This window comes from Mustelus asterias, chromosome 23 (genome assembly GCF_964213995.1).
Source record: "Mustelus asterias chromosome 23, sMusAst1.hap1.1, whole genome shotgun sequence".
NCBI classification, from domain to species: Eukaryota; Metazoa; Chordata; class Chondrichthyes; order Carcharhiniformes; family Triakidae; genus Mustelus; species Mustelus asterias.
Genome location: NC_135823.1, coordinates 72,984,067 through 73,001,941, shown reverse-complemented (window position 1 = coordinate 73,001,941; position 17,875 = coordinate 72,984,067). Strand labels below are relative to the sequence as shown.

The window sequence follows — 17,875 nt, the reverse complement described above, 5'->3', positions numbered from 1 at the left end:
TCCCGCCCAATGAAAACGGGAAAGGACTGGAGATGTGATATGTTTTAGGCATGAACAGAGGCAGGGAAAGGGATGGACGGGGGATGGAGAGAACAATAGGGAGGGTTCATGATAGGATGAAAGCCAGAAGAGATTAAATTGTAAAAGATTATGTCCATGTGAGCGGAAAAGAGATAGTACCGGAACACATAAAGAAATAAAAGAGATGTACATGGGAATAGCTGCACTATCCATAGCTGCATCCCAGCAAAGGGCGCAGGATTGTAAGTTGAAATTGTTGAACTCAATGTTGATTCCAGAAATTGAGATGCTGTTCCTCACAGTTAGAACAATAGAATGGTTCCAGCACAGAAGGAGGCCATTCGGTCTGTCAAGTCAGTTCCACCTGTGAGAGAAATTCACCTGGTTCCATTCTCCTACCCTTTCTCTATAACTCTGCAATTATTTTATATTCAAGTATGTATCCAGTCCCCTGCTGAAAACTGATTGAACCTGCCTCCACCACACTCTGCATTCCAGATCCTAACCACTTGCTGTGTAATTATTTTAATGCTGTTTTTGGTTTTATTGACAGTCTCTTTAGATAGAACATAGAACATTACAGCGCAGAACAGGCCCTTCGGCCCACGATGTTGCACCGACCAGTTAAAAAAAAACTGTGACCCTCCAACCTAAACCAATTTCTTTTCGTCCATGAACCTATCTGCGGATCTCTTAAACGCCCCCAAACTAGGCGCATTTACTACTGATGCTGGCAGGGCATTCCAATCCCTCACCACCCTCTGGGTAAAGAACCTACCCCTGACATCGGTTCTATAACTACCCCCCCTCAATTTAAAGCCATGCCCCCTCGTGCTGGATTTCTCCATCAGAGGAAAAAGGCTATCACTATCCACCCTATCTAAACCTCTAATCATCTTATATGTTTCAATAAGATCCCCTCTTAGCCGCCGCCTTTCCAGCGAAAACAATCCCAAATCCCTCAGCCTCTCCTCATAGGATCTCCCCTCCATACCAGGCAACATCCTGGTAAACCTCCTCTGCACCCTCTCCAAAGCCTCCACATCCTTCCTGTAATGTGGGGACCAGAACTGCACACAGTACTCCAAGTGCGGCCGCACCAGAGTTGTGTACAGTTGCAACATAACGCTACGACTCCTAAATTCAATCCCCCTACCAATAAACGCCAAGACACCATATGCCTTCTTAACAACCTTATCTACTTGATTCCCAACTTTCAGGGATCTATGCACACATACACCTAGATACACATACACCTAGATCCCTCTGCTATATCCATTTTGTCTGGTTCTCAACCCCTTCACCAAAGGGACATTGCTACAGGAGTTCCTCAGGGTGGAGCCAACCAGCTTCAGCTGCTTCAGAAGAGTTTGCCCTTTATTGTGGGTAATTTTATCATAGATTGGTATCCAGTCTATACAAATATTCATAATTTACATCAATTGTTTCTACCTTGACCATTGCTCGATGTTTCTGCAGCTTGGTGAATGACTGGAAAGGGTGAAGCATCTCGGTCATCATAGCCATCTTTTACCGATGAGGCAGAGCTGTAAGAATCATCTGGCAAGGGCTCGAATCCAGCATTATCTGTCCATTAACAACAACATAACAACTGTAAATATATATTTCATATAGTGTGATGTAACTATTGAAGTGATTAGACGGTTTGCAGATGTATAAAGTGGATTACAAGGACAAAAATATCTAGCAATGCTGTGACACTGCCAGTCATTTAGTTTGCATTCCTGGGAACTAAGATCCAGGATCTGCTATTTGTAGTTTACAATTCTAAAATCCTCTTAATCTGATAGCAAACTCATAGATCTACAAGAAAATAGTCTAACATTCTGCCGCAATAAGGCATCTGTCTTTACAGTCTGAACACAGTAAGAAGTTTAACAACACCAGGTTAAAGTCCACTTTAACCTGGACTTTAACCTGGTGTTGTTCAACTTCTTACTCTGTTTACCCCAGTCCAACGCCGGCATCTCCACATCATGACTTTACAGTCTGAACACAGGGAAACACTTACCTTTTTTTAAGTTTATTTATTAGTATCACAAGTTGCTTACATTAACACTGCAATGAAGTTACTGTGAAAATCCTCTAGTCGCCACACTCCAGCGCCTTTTCGGGTACACTGAGGGAGAATTTAGCATGGCCAATGCACGTAACCAACACTTTCAGACTGTGGGAGGAAACGGAGCATCCGGAGGAAACCGGGGAAAATGTGCAAACTCCACGCAGACAATGACCCAAGCCAGGAATCGAACCCTGGTCCCTGGCGCTGTGAGGCAGCAGCGCTAACCACTGTGCCACCGTGCTGTGGATCTATTAGGCTATGTGCTATCACCGCACAGAAATTTCTTACTGTTTTCAAAGGGGATGCTGGTGACACCAACAAGCATTGTCTGCTTTGCAAACCTTGATAATTAAGATTAAGAGTTTCTAAAAGTTTCTCCTTTGTCATATTTCCACCCTTTGTTTGTGGCATTACTTGTTAATAATCCTACAGCTTTGATTCAGTTGTTTCCCTTCACCACATGGACTGCAGCGGTTCAAGGTGGCACCTCTTCACCACCTTCTCAAAGGCAAGAAATGTTGGCCTAGCCAGGGACCTCCCATGAAGGAATGCGTAAAAACTTCCAGCAGCTCAATAAAGATTCATTCCATCCTTTCCAATACTCCTGCAAATGATAATCGTTTTAGTGTCCCATGTATCATTATGTACCCCCTTCACTTTAGAATTTCATCTTGAGGAGAATAAGTATTATTTATAGTTACAGTAACTGCCGTAATCTTTTGTAACTTTTAACCAAAACAGGAAATGCTTTCGTTCAGGTTAGCTCGAGTTGTTTCATTTTATTTTAGCTTTATTATTTGCTTAGAAAATGTGGAGTCACTGCTGGTGGCATTTCATCAGAGCAGAGCAATCCTAGTCAAATAAAAATCACACAGACTCTTCACCGTCCAAACTAAATCACTGCAAATATTACAATTAGGGGGAATAAAAAGTGGAAATTATGGCCGCGATTCTCCCATCGCGACCCGCAACTTTTCTGACAGGTCGCGGTGGGAGATGGGCATTGCCGGCCTTGTACCAGGAACGCATGCGCATCTCCCAGAGCCGGTGAACGGTCGCCAGTCAGACCACGCTGGAAACCGGCGGGAAGGCAAGTAAGTGATTTAAATCTTTTCTGCATGTATTTTAAATATGTTTAGCAGTTAATTATCGGGACCTTTTAGGTCCCGATCGAATCTCCCACCCCACCAGGAATACTTCATCTTGGCAGGGTTCAGACTGGCTCCCCACGTTCGGGGAACTAGCCCCCAGGGAGTCGGGTGGCAGGGGGGCGGTGCCCCCTGGGCATGGGCACCCTGGCAATGCCAGCCTGTGCCCCCAGTACTGCCCAAGGTGCAATGTGCCCATGCCCAGGGAGCACCTTGGCACTGGCCACGGATATCGGGCAGTGCCAAGGGGGTGGGGCCGAGGGGCAATCAGTGGGGGTGGGGGGTCCCACTGCTACTCTGCAGACAGGATCAGTCTGGGATGGTGGGAGGGCAATGATTGGGGGTGGATGGGGGAGGCATGCGTCCTGGGGGGATCTGAGCCTGGGGAGGGGGGGGGGTCAGCAGGAGGGGTGTCTGCTGGGGTAAGGGGCCTGGGCATCCGGGCGCTTCAGGACAGTGGAGGGGGTCAGGGCTGGCCTGGGAATTGCTGTGGGGGCCGCGATTGGGCCGTTGGGGGGGGAGGGTGGGCGGAGGGGGGTGGTTGGAGGGGCAGCACTACGGGGGTCCCAGGCTGGCCAGTGATCGAGTTGGCCAACAAACGGGGAGTCTGACGGATCGGGGTCAGTGCGCATGTGCAGAGTTCCAGAACTGTCAGACTGCAGCGTGAATAGCACCGCCCCCCCCCCCCAACCCCCCCAACCCCCCTACCCCCACAAGCCCGCACGGTTTTTAATGATATTCATGACTGGGATGTCTGCATTGCACTGAGTGCGGAGATTCAGGTGAGAAGCTGAAATGACAAAACAGCCGGGATTTAGAACAGTTCTCCCACCAATTCAGCACTTTTGGGAGAATCGTGGCCCAAGTTTCAATGGGATAAATTAGTTTACATAAATTGGAATGACTTTAATACCAATTTTCTGGGTTGTGAATCACTTTAAAATTGTGCTGGAAAATACCTGCAGCCTTGTCCCAGGGGTGAGGCGATTGGGCCTCCTCAGACTGTGGGAGGAAACCGGAGCTTGATTTAACATTTTAAAAATTCATTTACAGGACATGGGCATCACTGGCTCGGCCAGCTCATCACTACCTGCCCTTGAGAAGGTGGTGGTGAGCCCATGTGATTTTAGTTTTTGTACCAGTCTGCCATGTGGGACTTTGTCAAATGTCTTACTAAAGTCCATATAAACTGCATCCACAGCCCTTCCCTCATCAATGATCTTTGTCACCTCTTCAAAAAACTCAATCAAGTTGGTGAGACATGACCTTCCCCGTACAAAACCATGCTGCCTGACACTAACTAGTTCATTTTCCTCCAAATGTGCATATATCCTGTCCCTCAGTATCTTCTCCAAAAGCTTCCCACCACTGACATCAGGCTCACCGGCCTATAATTTCCTCGATTATCCCTGCTTCCTTTCTCAAACAAGGGAGCAACATTGGCTATTCTCCGGTCCTCTGGAACCTTGCCTTGGGTCAAAGAGAATGTGAAAATATCCGTTAAGACCCCAACTATTTCGTCCCTTGCCTCCCGCAGTAACCTGCGATAAATCCCATCCGGCCCTGGGGACTTGTCTACCTTAATGTAATTTTTGAAAATTCAACACTTCCTCCTTCAATATATTGACATTCTCTAGAGTGTTTGCACACCTATCCCTGACCTCAACATCTGTTATGTCCTCCTTAGTGAATACCGATACAAAGTACTCATTAAGGATTTCACCCATTTCTTGTGGCTCTACGCATAATTTCCCTCCATTGTCCTTGAGTGGGCCTACTCTTTCTTTCGCTACCCTCTTGCTCCAAATATAGGCATAAAAAGCCTTGGGATTCTCCTTGATCCTGTTTGCTGAAGACATTTCATGGCTCCTTTCAGCCCTCCAAATTCCACATTTAAGTTCCTTCCTACTTTCACTGTACTCCTCAAGGACTTTGTCAGTCTTTAGATGCCTAGACCTATCATATGCTTCCTTTTTCCTTTAGACTAAGCCTACAATTTCTCTTGTCATCCATGGTTCCCGAATCCTGCCATTTCTATCTTTCATTTTTGCGGGAACATGTCTGTCCTGCACTTCAATCAACTGGCCTTTGAAAACCGCCCACATGCTTTAATCGCTAAGGTAGGGACATGTTTGGCACAACTTTGTGGGCTGAAGGGCCTGTATTATGCTGTAGTTTTTCTATGTTTCTATGTCAGACCGTGATTTGCCCTCAAATAGTTGCTCTCAATCCACATTCCCCAGTTCCTGTCTAAAAAGAGAAGTGGAGAATATTCCATCATACTCTGTGCTTTGTAGATGGTGGACAGGCTTTGGAGAGTCAAGAAGTGAGTTACTTGCTGCAGGATTCCTAGTCTGTGACCTGCCCTTGTAGCCATTGTATTTATATGGCTAGCTCAGTTCAGTTTCTGGTTAATGGTAACACCCAGGATATTGACAGTGGGGAGTTCAGCAATGGTCTTGTCACTGAATGTCATAGAAATCATAGAAACCCTACAGTGCAGAAGGAGGCCATTCGGCCCATCGAGTCTGCACCGACCACAATCCCACCCAGGCCCTACCCCCACATATTTTACCCGCTAATCCCTCTAACCTACGCATCCCAGGACTCTAAGGGGCAATTTTTTTTTTTAACCTGGCCAATCAACCTAACCCGCACATCTTTGGACTGTGGGAGGAAACCGGAGCACCCGGAGGAAACCCACACAGACACGAGGAGAATGTGCAAACTCCACACAGACAGTGACTCGAGCCGGGAATCGAACCCGGGACCCTGGAGCTGTGAAGCAGCAGTGCTAACCACTGTGCCACCGTGCCACCTGAGGGGAAGTAGTTAGATTCTCTAAGGTTGGAGATGGTCATTGCCTGGCACTGTGTGGTGTGAATGTTATTTGCCGCTTGTCAGCCCAAGCCAGGAAATCATGGATGAGCAGGGATAGCCACAGCTTGCTGTAGTTCAGGTCTGAGGCGTTCAAATCAGGTGACCCTGACCTATACAAGAAAGCCAGATACGATCTAAGGAGATCCATTAAAGATGCCAAAGGACAGCACTGGACCAAGCTAGAGTCCCAGGCTAGCCGCATGGACCCCTGCTGATTATGGCAAAGTCTACAAGACTGACAGGCCACAAGATGAAGGCATGTAAAATTGCAGGCTCCAATGCACCCCCCACCAATGAGTTCAATGCATTCTATGCCTGTTTTAAGCAAGAGGTCAGCGAGAGCGTGCCCTCCACCCCAGAAGCCTCAGATGAACCTGTACCTGAGGTCACCCTTGCAAATGCAGCTTTCTTGAAGGTCAACCCATGGAAAGCGACTGGCCCGGATGGGGTACCTGGACGAGCACTCAGATCCTGTGTGGATCAGCTGGCAGGGGTATTTGCAGACTTCTTCAACTTCTCTTTACAACAATCTGAGGTCCCTATCTGCTTCAAGAAGATGACCATCATCCTAGAGTCACAGAGTCATAGAGGTTTACAACATGGAAACAGGCCCTTCGGCCCAATTTGTCCATGCCGTCCTTTTTTAAAAAAACCTATAAGCTAATCCCAATTGCCCGCGTTTGGACCATATCCCTCTATACCCATCTTACCCATGTAACTATCTAAATGTTTTTAAAAGACAAAATTGTACCCGCCTCTACTACTACCTCTGGCAGCTTGTTCCAGACACTCACCATCCTTTGTGTGAAAAAATTGCCCCTCTGGACACTTTTGTATCTCTCCCCTCTCACCTTAAACCTGTGCCCTCTAGTACAAAAGAACTGGTACCTCCTGGTACCAAAGAAAAGCCAAGCAGCGTGCCTTAATGACTATTGGCCGGTGGCTCTGACATCCATCATTATGAAGTGTTTTGAAAAGTTAGTCATGGCACGAATCAATTCCAGCCTCCAGATTGTCTGGATCCACTACAGTTCACCTACCGACGCAACGGGTTCACAGCAGATGCCATCTCCCTGGCCCTGCACTCAACCCTGGAACACCCAGATAACAAGGATACCTATGTCAGACTCCTATTTATTGACAACAGCTCAGCCTCCAACACCATTATTCCCATGAAACTCATCTCCAAACTCCGTGGCCTGGGCCTCGGCTCCTCCCTCTGCGACTGGATCCTGAACTTCCTAACCCACAATCAGGAAGGATAGGCAACAACACATCCTCAACACGGGTGCCCCACAAGGCTGTGTTCTCAGTCCTCTACTATACTCCTTATACAGCTACGTCGGTGTGGCCAAATTCCCCTCCAATTCGATTTTCAAGTTTGCTGATGACACCACCGTAGTGGGTCGGATCTCAAGCAATGTCGAGACGGAGTACAGAAATGAGATAGAGAATCTGGTGAACTGGTGCAGCAACAATAATCTCTCCCTCAATGTCAACAAAATGAAGGAGATTGTCATCGACTTCAGGAAGCGTAATGGAGGACATGCGCTTGTCTACATCAATGAGGATGAAGTAGGAATGGTCGAGAGCTTCAGGTTTTTAGGTGTCCAGATCGCCAACAACCCGTCCTGGTCCCCCCATGCCGACATTATAGTTAAGAAAGCCCATCAACGCCTCTACTTTCTCAGAAGACTAAGGAAATTTGGCATGTCAGCTATGACTCTCACCAACGTTTACAGATGCACCATAGAAAGCATTCTTTCTGGTTGTATCACAGCTTGGTATGGCTCCTGCTCTGCCCAAGACCACAAGGAACTACAAAGTGTTGTGAACGAAGCCTGGTCCATCACGCAAACCAGCCTCCCATCCATTGACTCTGTCTACACTTCCCGCTGCCTTGGCAAAAAAGCCATCATAATTAAGGACCCCACGCACCCTGGATATTCTCTCTTCCACCTTCTTCCGTTGGGAAAAAGATACTAAAGTCTGAGGTCACTTACCAACCGACTCAAGAACAGCTTCTTCCCTGCTGCTGTCAGACTTTTAAATGGACCTACCTCGCGCTAAGTTGATCTTTCTCTATACCCTAGCTATGACTGTAACACTACGTTCTGCACTCTCTTGTTTCCTTCTCTATGAACGGTATGCTTTATCTGTATAGCACGCAAGAAACAATACTTTTCACTGTATGTTAATCAATGTGAAAATAATAAATCAAATCAAATCGGATATTGTCTTGCTGCATTTGGACAAGGACTACTTCAGTATCTGAGGAGTCGCGAATGGTGCTGAACATTGTGCAGTCATCAGCGAACATCCCCACTTCTGATCTTATGATGGGGGAAGATCATTGGTGAAGCAGCTGAAGATGGTTGGGCCCAGGACACTAACCCTGAGGAACTCCTGCAGTGATGTCTTAGAACTGAGATGATTGACCTCCAACCCCACAACCATCTTCCTTTGTGCCATGGTCATCAGTAGATTCTGGAATAAAGAATCTACTGATGACCATGAAACCATTGTCGATTGTCGGAAAAACCCATCTGGTTCACTAATGTCCTTTAGGGAAGGAAATCTGCCGTCTTTACCTGGTCTGGCCTACATGTGACTCCAGAGCCACAGCAATGTGGTTGACTGTCAACTGCCTTCGAAGGACAATTAGGGATGGACAATAAATGCTGGGCAGCCAGCGACGCCCATGTCCCACAAATGAATAAAAAAAGGTATAACTCCAACCGGTGGAGCATTTTTCCCCTGATTCCCATTGACTCCAGTTTTGTTCGGGCTCTTTGATCTCACACTCAGTCAAATGCTGCCTTGATATCGAGGGCTGTCACTGTCTGGAGTTCAGCTCTTTTGTCCATGTTTGAAAAAAGGTAGTAATGAGGTCAGGAATAGGGTAAACCTGGTGTAACCCAAAATGAGCGCCCGTGAGCAGGTTATTGGTGAGTAAGTGCTGCTTGATTGCACTGTCGATGACCCTTTCCATCACTTTACTGATGATTGAGAGAGGGCTGATTGTTGATAATTGGTCGGGTTGGATTTGTCCTGTTTCTTGTGCACAGGACATACTTGGGCAACTTTCCACATTACTGGGTAGATGCCAGTATTGTAGCTGTATTGAAAGAGCTTGGCTAGGAGGCGCAGCAAGATTGGGAGCACAAGTCTTCAGGATTATTGCTGCAATATTGTCGGGACCCATTACCTTTGCAGTGTCCAGCGCCTTCTTGATATAGACCATAAGACATAAGACAGAGGAGCTGAATTAGGCCACTCGGCCCATTGAGTCTGCTCCACCAATCATGTGGAGTGAATGGAATTGGCTGAATATTGGTATCTGAAATGTTGGGACCTCACCCTGAGGGAAAAAACAGTAAGCATAGAAACAGAGAAACTAGAAGCAGGAGTAGGCCATTCGGCCCTTTGAGCCTGCTCCGCCATTCATCTTGATCATGGCTGATCATCAAATTCAATATCCTGATCCCCACTTCCTCCCATATCCCTTGATTCCTTTAGCCCCAAGAGCTATATCTCAATTTCTTCTTGAAATCAGACAACATTTTGGCCTCAACTACATTCTGTGGTCATGAATTCGACACATTCACCACCCTCTGGGTGAAGAAATTTCTCCTCGCCTCAGTTCTAAAAGGTTAACCCTTTGTCCTCAAACTATAACTCCTTGTTCTGGACTCCCCCACCATTGAGAACATTTTTTCTGAATCTAACCTGTCTAACACACCATTTGCCTTCTTTACTGCCTGCTGTACCTGCGAGCTTACTTTCAGTGACTGATGCACGAGGACACCAAGGTCTCATTGAGAATCCACTCTCTCAATTTACACCCATTCATGTAATAACCTGGTCCAAGAATACTGGTCCAAGTTATTTTTTATTTCCTCGTTATTTCCTCAAGGAATTCTAACAGGTTTGTCAGGCATGACTTCCCTTGATGAAACCATGCTGACTTTGCCCTATTTTTATCATATACTTTCAAGTATTCCAAAATCTCATCCCTTAATAATGAACTCTAAAATCCTATCAACGACCAATGTCAGGCTATCCGGCCTGTAATTTCCCATCTTTTGCCTCCCTACCTTCTTAAACAGGGGTGTTACATTAGCCTTTCTCCAGGCCTTGGGGAACCTCCCTGACTCCAGTGAATCCTGAAAGATCACCACCAATGCCTCCACAATCTCTTCAGCTATCTCTTTTAGAACCCTGGGTGTAGTCCATCTGGTCCAGGTGACTTATCCACCTTCACACCTTTCAGCTTCCCTAGCACCTTCTCCTTAGTAATGGCCACCAAATTCACCTTTGTCCCCTGATTCCCTTGAATTTTTGGTATGTTACTGGTGTCGTCCACCGTGCAGACTGACACAAAGTACCTATTCACAAAGTACCTATTCAGTTCCTCAGCCATTTCTTTATTCCCCATTAGTATTTCTCCAGCATCGATTTCCAACGGTCCGATGTCCACTCCTGCCTCTCTCTTACCCTTTTTATATCTAAAAAAACTCTTGCAACTTCTTTTATATTACTGGCTAGCTCATCTTAATATTTCATCTTCTCCCCTCTTATTGCTTGTTTAGTTGTCCTCTCTTGGTTTTTAAAGGCTTCTCAATCCCCTGGCTTCCCACAATCTTCGTCACATTGTATGCTCTTCGCTTTACTACAGCTAACTAGTAATATAAAAGAAGATAGGAAGAGTTTTTTCAATGTAGAAAAGGTAAAAGAGAGGCAAAAATAGCCATTGGACCACTGGAAAATGGGGCTGGAAAAGTAATAATAGGAAACAAAGCAATGGCAGAGGAAATGAATAGTTACTTTGCATCAGTCTTCATGGTGGAAGACACCAGTGGGATGCCAGAGCTCCAGGAAAGTCAGGGGGCACAGGTGAGTGTAGTGGCCATCACTAAGGAGAAGGTTCTGGGGAAACTGAAAGGTCTGAAGGTGGATAAATCACCTGGACTACACCCCAGGGTTCTAAAAGAGATAGCTGAGGAAATTGTAGAGGCATTGGTGGTGATCTTTCAGGAATCACTGGAGGCAGGGAGGGTACCAGAGGACTGGAAAGTAGCTAATGTAACACCGCTGTTTAAGAAGGGAAGGAGGCAGCAGACGGGAAATTATAAGTCGGTTAGCCTGACGGTCATTGGCAAGATTTTAGAGTCCATTATTAAAGATGAGATCGCAGAGTACTTGAAAATGCATGAGAAAGTAGGACTGAGGCAGCACGGCTTTGTCAAGGGGAGGTCATGTCTGACAAATCTGTAAGAGTTCTCTGAGGAGGTAACAAGGAAGTTAGATAAAGGAGAACCAGTGGACATGATTTATTTAGATTTCCTGAAGGCCTTTGACAAGGTGCCACATAGGAGACTGTTAAATAAGTTAAGTGCCCATGGTGTTAAGGGTAAGATCCTGGCATGGATAGAGGATTGGCTGACTGACAGAAGGCAGAGAGTGGGGATAAAGGGGTATTTTTCAGGATGGCAGCCGGTGACTAGTGGTGTGCCTCAGGGGTCAGTGCTGGGACCACAACTTTTCACAATATGCATTAACGATTTGGAAGAAAGAACTGAAGGCACTGTTGCTAAGTTTGCAGTTGATACAAAGATATGTAGAGGGACAGGTAGTATTGAGGAAGCGGGGGGGCTGCAGAAGGACTTGGACAGGTTAGGAGAGTGGGCAAAGATGTGGCAGATGGAATACAATGTGGAAAAGTGTGAGGTTATGCACTTTGGAAGGAGGAATGGAGGCAGAGACTATTTTCTAAATGGGAAAATGCTTCGGAAATCAGAAGCACAATGGGACTTGGGAGTCATTGTTCAAGATTCTCTTAAGGTTAACGTGCAGTCGGCAGTTAGGAAGGCAATGTTAGCGTTCATGTCGAGAGGGCTAGAATAAACAAAGAACAAAGAACAGTACAGCACAGGAAACAGGCCCTTCGGCCCTCCAAGCCTGTGCCGCTCATTGGTCCAACTAGACCATTCGTTTGTATCCCTCCATTCCCAGACTGCTCATGTGACTATCCAGGTAAGTCTTAAACGATGCCAGCGTGTCTGCCTCCACCACCCTACTTGGCAGCGCATTCCAGGCCCCCACATACAAGAGCAGGGATGTACTTCTGAGGCTGTATAAGGCTCTGGTCAGACCCCATTTGGAGTATTGTGAACAGTTTTGGACCCCATATCTAAGGAAGGATGTGCTGACCTTGGAAAGAGTCCAGAGGAGGTTCACAAGAATGATCCCTGGAATGAAGAGCCTGTAATATGAGGAACGGTTGAGGACTCTGGCTCTGTACTCATTGGAGTTTAGAAGGATGAGGGGGGGATCTTATTGAACTTACAGGATACTGCGAGGCCTGGATAGAGTGGACGTGGAGAGGATGTTTCCATTAGTAGGAAAAACTAGAACCAGAGGGCACAACCTCAGGCTAAAGGGACGATCCTTTAAAACAGAGATGAGGAGGTATTTCCTCAGCCAGAGAGTGTTGAATCTGTGGAATTCTTTGCTGCTGAAGGCTGTGGAGGCCAGGTCATTGAGTGTCTTTAAGACAGAGATAGATAGGTTCTTGATTAATAAGGGGATCAGGAGTTATGGGGAAAAGGCAGGAAAATGGAGATTAGAAAAATATCAGCCATGATTAAATGGCGGAGCAGACCCAATGGGTCGAGTGGCTTAATTCTGCTCCTATGTCTTATGGTCTTTGCTTTTATGCGGTCCCTGACATCTCTTGTCAGCCATGGTTGCCTTGTCCTCCCCTTAGTATGCTGCTTCTTCCTTGGGATGAAATTCTACTGTGTCTCCCAAATTACTCCCAGAAACTCGTGCCATTGCTGTTCCACCATCTTCCCTGCTAGGCTCCTCTCTCAATTAACTCTGGCCAGCTCCTCCCTCATGCCTCTGTAGTTACCTTTACTCAACTGTAATTTGGTAGGACTAATTTAAATGTGGATTACAGGGTCAAAGGTAGGGTTCTGAAGACTGTGGAGGAACAGAGAGATCTTGGGGTCCATATCCACAGATCTCTAAAGGTTGCCACTCAAGTGGATAGAGCTGTGAAGAAGGCCTATAGTGTGTTAGCTTTTATTAACAGGGGGTTGGAGTTTAAGAGCCGTGGGGTTATGCTGCAACTGTACAGGACCTTGGTGAGACCACATTTGGAATATTGTGTGCAGTTCTGGTCACCTCACTATAAGAAGGATGTGGAAGCGCTGGAAAGAGTGCAGAGGAGATTTACCAGGATGCTGCCTGGTTTGGAGGGTAGGTCTTATGAGGAAAGGTTGAGGGAGCTCGGGCTGTTCTCTCTGGAGTGGAGGAGGCTGAGGGGAGACTTAATAGAGGTTTATAAAATGATGAAGGGGATAGATAGAGTGAACGTTCAAAGACTATTTCCTCGGGTGGATGGAGCTATTACAAGGGGGCATAACTATAGGGTTCGTGGTGGGAGATACAGGAAGGATATCAGAGGTAGGTTCTTTACGCAGAGAGTGGTTGGGGTGTGGAATGGACTGCCTGCAGTCATAGTGGAGTCAGACACTTTAGGAACATTTAAGCGGTTATTGGATAGGTACATGGAGCACACCAGGATGATAGGGAGTGGGATAGCTTGATCTTGGTTTCAGATAAAGCTCGGCACAATATCGTGGGCCGAAGGGCCTGTTCTGTGCTGTACTGTTCTATGTTCTCTGTTCTAATACTGTTACATCTGATTCCAGCATCTCCCTCTCAAACTGCAGGGTGAATTCTATCATATTATGGTTGCTGCCTCTTAAGGGTTCCTTCATCTTAAGCTCCCTTATCAAGTCTGCCTCATTACACATCACCAAATCCAGGACTGCCTGTTCCCTCGTGGGCTGTATGAAGTGAACAGTTTGGGAGTCCTTTGGGTAAACAGCTCAGCGAAAACCAAAAATAGATTATAGAATCCAGAGTTAATGTGCAGGAAGATCCACTAAATCTTCATAAAAACTTCAACCTGCTTGCATAGCACAAATAGGTATCCAAAAATCAAGTTCATATTGCACAGAAACAGCTCTGACTGAGTAAAAAAAACACATACCATAACCAGTTTCATCATCATATGGATCCATATTAAGGAAAGGTTGTCTGCGTGTGCTCTGTTCTCTCTCAATGGATCTCATTGGGATAATCTCTGGCTGCTCCCATCTTCTTTGAACACCTGGTGAATCTAACGGAGTCTCCTGGTAGGGAAATTGCAGTGGAGGTGTGTGGAATGTCGAAGATCTCCCCAGTGCACTAAAATAACAGAAAACAAAAACACTTACAAAAAGATGTATTTTTAGCCAATTTAATGGGGTGGGATTCTCTGTCCGCCCTCACCCCAAAACCGGAGAATCCCGCTCCAGGTCAATGGAACATTGCGTGCCCTCCCTGGCCCGCCTGCTACAATGCCCATGGCAGGCGGGACAGGAGAAATCCCCCCATAATGTACATTTTGCACTGGAATATCAATCTACAGAACTATCTGCTCTCTGCTTGTATATCCAATCTCAGCAGGAACTGAGAAACATCAACAATGTGGAAGAGGTCAGAACCTCAACATGACAATCATTAAAACCTTGAAGATAAATGATTTTAGCAAAATTATAAAAAAAGATTTTTTAAAAAATAGCCAGTGTCTTAAATTCTTGTAGAAGATGCCTCTGCTTGTGTGACATTAAGCTTCTAATATATATTTATCATTAGATAATACTCTCTTACACAAAGTTTATAACGCCCCTGCTTTTTGGCAGTAATGTGATACTAATATATGAATGTAGATGATAAGGATTTGTGCTCCCTCTGCGCTGTGTGGTGTGTTGAATAACAAATATACCTTTTCCCTTGATTTCCCCCAAGACTATTCCTCCAAGCCTACAGTAACTGCAGAATAAACACCTTCAGCCTCTCTTGTCCATGCCACAGGAGACTTAAAAGAAACAGTGCCTCAGAAACAACAGCATCAACAAGTGTTCCATCAGCTCCTATTAACCTTTAGTTAGTCATTATATTTTCACACAACTGCAGAAAAGCCACCGCATAGCAACCTCCCCGAAGAAACACATTAATCAAAGCTTTACGGCATTCTGTCTCACACAACTTCTAAATACAGTTCTGAGGCAGGAAACAGGAACAATTTGCATGAAGAAAATAAACCATATTCATTTGAAACAAGTACAGAGCAGACACAATACCAAGACTAAAATTCAATCCCGATGCTCAAATCTCATTCTTAAATATTATGGGTTACCATAGGGTTACAGACCTTCAATGATTCCCTGTAATCTATTATACCATGTATCATTCTTTAAAAATAAGCTTTTTAACCTTTCTTCTGCTAGTTAGCACAAATGACTTGTGTACAAGAATGTGACTTTCCTCTCCCGGGTAAGTGGGAGTGCTGATATAGCTCACAGGAAAATATTGCTTTACTAACCAGAAGAGGTCAGATTATCCCATCAAATGTCCTCCTGCTGGACTTTCGCAGTACTTGTGAAAGGCAGGTATTGCCGAGCTGGTGCTGTTAATTGCTGTGGTTTAACCTCTGTACCGACTTCACTGGCTAAACAGCTACAGTTTACGTTACAATTCTTTCATCTTGAATTCATGTAGTGTCAGGATTTCATTCCATTCCAGAAATTGAAATCACACTCGGGAACAATCTGGCTGAAATCATTATCGTATCGATCCATCATACACATTTACAGTTTGAAGAAGGGAAAGGGTTAATGTTTTTTTGGACTCAATGTATTTTGTACCTAAAAGGTTGAACTTTGTACCTGGAATGTATCACAAACATAACCCTTCCTTATGGCTAGTCTCCCCTTTGTTTATATTGCTCCTGGTAGTAGTATAAGCCATTTGTTCTTGGTTTCATCTTTTACTTTTAGTAGCACAAGCCATTTGTTCATGGTTCCCTTGCTTGTTTATATCATTCTGATAAAACAGACAGTTAAATGTAAATGTTGGGTGGTAAGTCTTACGTTTCCCGTAGGCTTGTGTATGATTTAAACAAAGGAAGCAGTTACCAAATGGTAGAGTGCGAGAATGGCCGTTTGAAGGAGGACTCCCACTGGGACAGCTGCAATCGCACACAGTCACTTCAAAGGAAAAGCTGCGGGAAGAGCAGGGGACCAGAGGTGGCACCTTGACAACAACGACCAGGAGAATTGTGCTTTATGACCCAAGGATACCAGATAGTCTCTAACCATGATCCAGAGACTATCAGAAACTGTTAAAGGAACTATAATTTACGATCAAGGACTGTTAACTGGACTTTGCTTTATGGCTTGTATTGGGAACCCTGATGTATAAATGTCCACGCTTCTTGTGTTCAGAGAGAACTTTGGCTTCCGTTTTCAAGGGGTCAGGTTCTCCCACAAGCTTGTGAGAATAAAGCCTGACTGTATTTTGACTCATACCAGCCTCAAGAGGTATATTTACCGACTTCACAGTTTAACAACATTTCACACTAAGAACAAGATGACATTTTACATTGCTCACAAATATATCATATACAGAGTTGATTAAAATACCTGAGATAACCATTATCCTTCCTTTGTAGTCTCCTGAAATACAGTCACAGTAGAAAGTGGTTTGCTTTTAGATGGCATCACCAATGGAAAATTGGGTTTTATCCTGAAACCTCTGATCTTAGATGGGAAAGGCACTGAAGATGCGCGGCGAGTGTCCTGCTTTCGGGACACTTTTCCAATTGAAAACCCATCAAATCTGATTCAATTTCAAATAAAAGTGGTAGTTTTAGCTCTGATAATTGTTGTAATATGCCTTTAAGGGATTGCAGCATGACATCTGTAGAAAGGAAGTGTATCATGCCATCCAGTTTAGTTTCTCTTTTGCTTCTAAGCAGAGCACAGCACAGACAGCTATGTTGATGCTGTTTTCTGTCCATGCATAAATGTTCCCATGCATCTATTATCAATAAATTAACTCACAATGTGATAACACAATCTTTTATGAGTGATTGGTGCTTTTTATTTCATTATAAAAAAAACACGACATGGTGGCAGTACTGGCTCCTTCTAAATGGCATTCAGTGTGGTAGTAAGATTCAGTGTAGGTTAGACACGGCAAACAGTCTTTGATCATGCTGCACGGCATGAGGCAGCCCTAGACATTTTGATCTGACCGCTACGAAGCCACAGTTCGAGAACGTGTTAAAATCGCAGTGTGCTGACTGTGTGAAAAAGCTCCGAAGACACAATGCCAAGAATGCTCAGATAAAGAGCTGGTAAGCAGAGGGATCCACCGTGCTGAGATTGCAGAGCAAAGTCGGCCAGTTCAGAGAGTGGAACAGCACGTCTCAGCACTGGGCTATCTCTGTTAGGATAGTGGAATGTCCCGGGTGTGGGCCGGATCAACAGTCAAGGAGGCAGGGTCAAACAAACAAAAAATAAATTTTACAAATCAAGCCGGAGAAGGTTGCAATTATACCAGGCAGAGCTTCGAAAGCAGCTGCAGTGACACTCGTCACAGGTGCTACAGGAGAAAGAAGGTTTTTTTATTCATTCGTGGGACATGGGTGTCGCTGGCTGGCATTGCCCATCTCTAATTGCCCTTGAGAAGGTGGTGGTGAGCTGCCTTCTTGAATCGCTGCAGTCCATGTTCTGTGGGTTGACCCACAATGCCGTTAGGGAGGGAATTCCAGGATTTTGACCCAGCGACTGTGAAGGAACGGCGATATACTTCCAAGTGACCTATGCAAGAAAGCCAGATA

The 17,875-nt window shown here is 45.3% G+C and overlaps 1 protein-coding gene across 1 annotated transcript in view; it reads right to left on the bottom strand.

Annotated features, from left to right (window-relative positions):
* tmc5 (transmembrane channel like 5) overlaps positions 1-17,875 on the bottom strand; it is a 256,340-nt gene that overhangs the window by 160,975 nt on the left and 77,490 nt on the right. Inside the window, exons 3-4 of the mRNA XM_078240932.1 lie at positions 14,198-14,394; positions 1,474-1,608 (exon numbers count right to left, since the gene is read on the bottom strand). Coding sequence (XP_078097058.1) covers positions 1,474-1,608; positions 14,198-14,394 — 332 coding nt within the window. The remainder of the gene's footprint in view (positions 1-1,473; positions 1,609-14,197; positions 14,395-17,875) is intronic.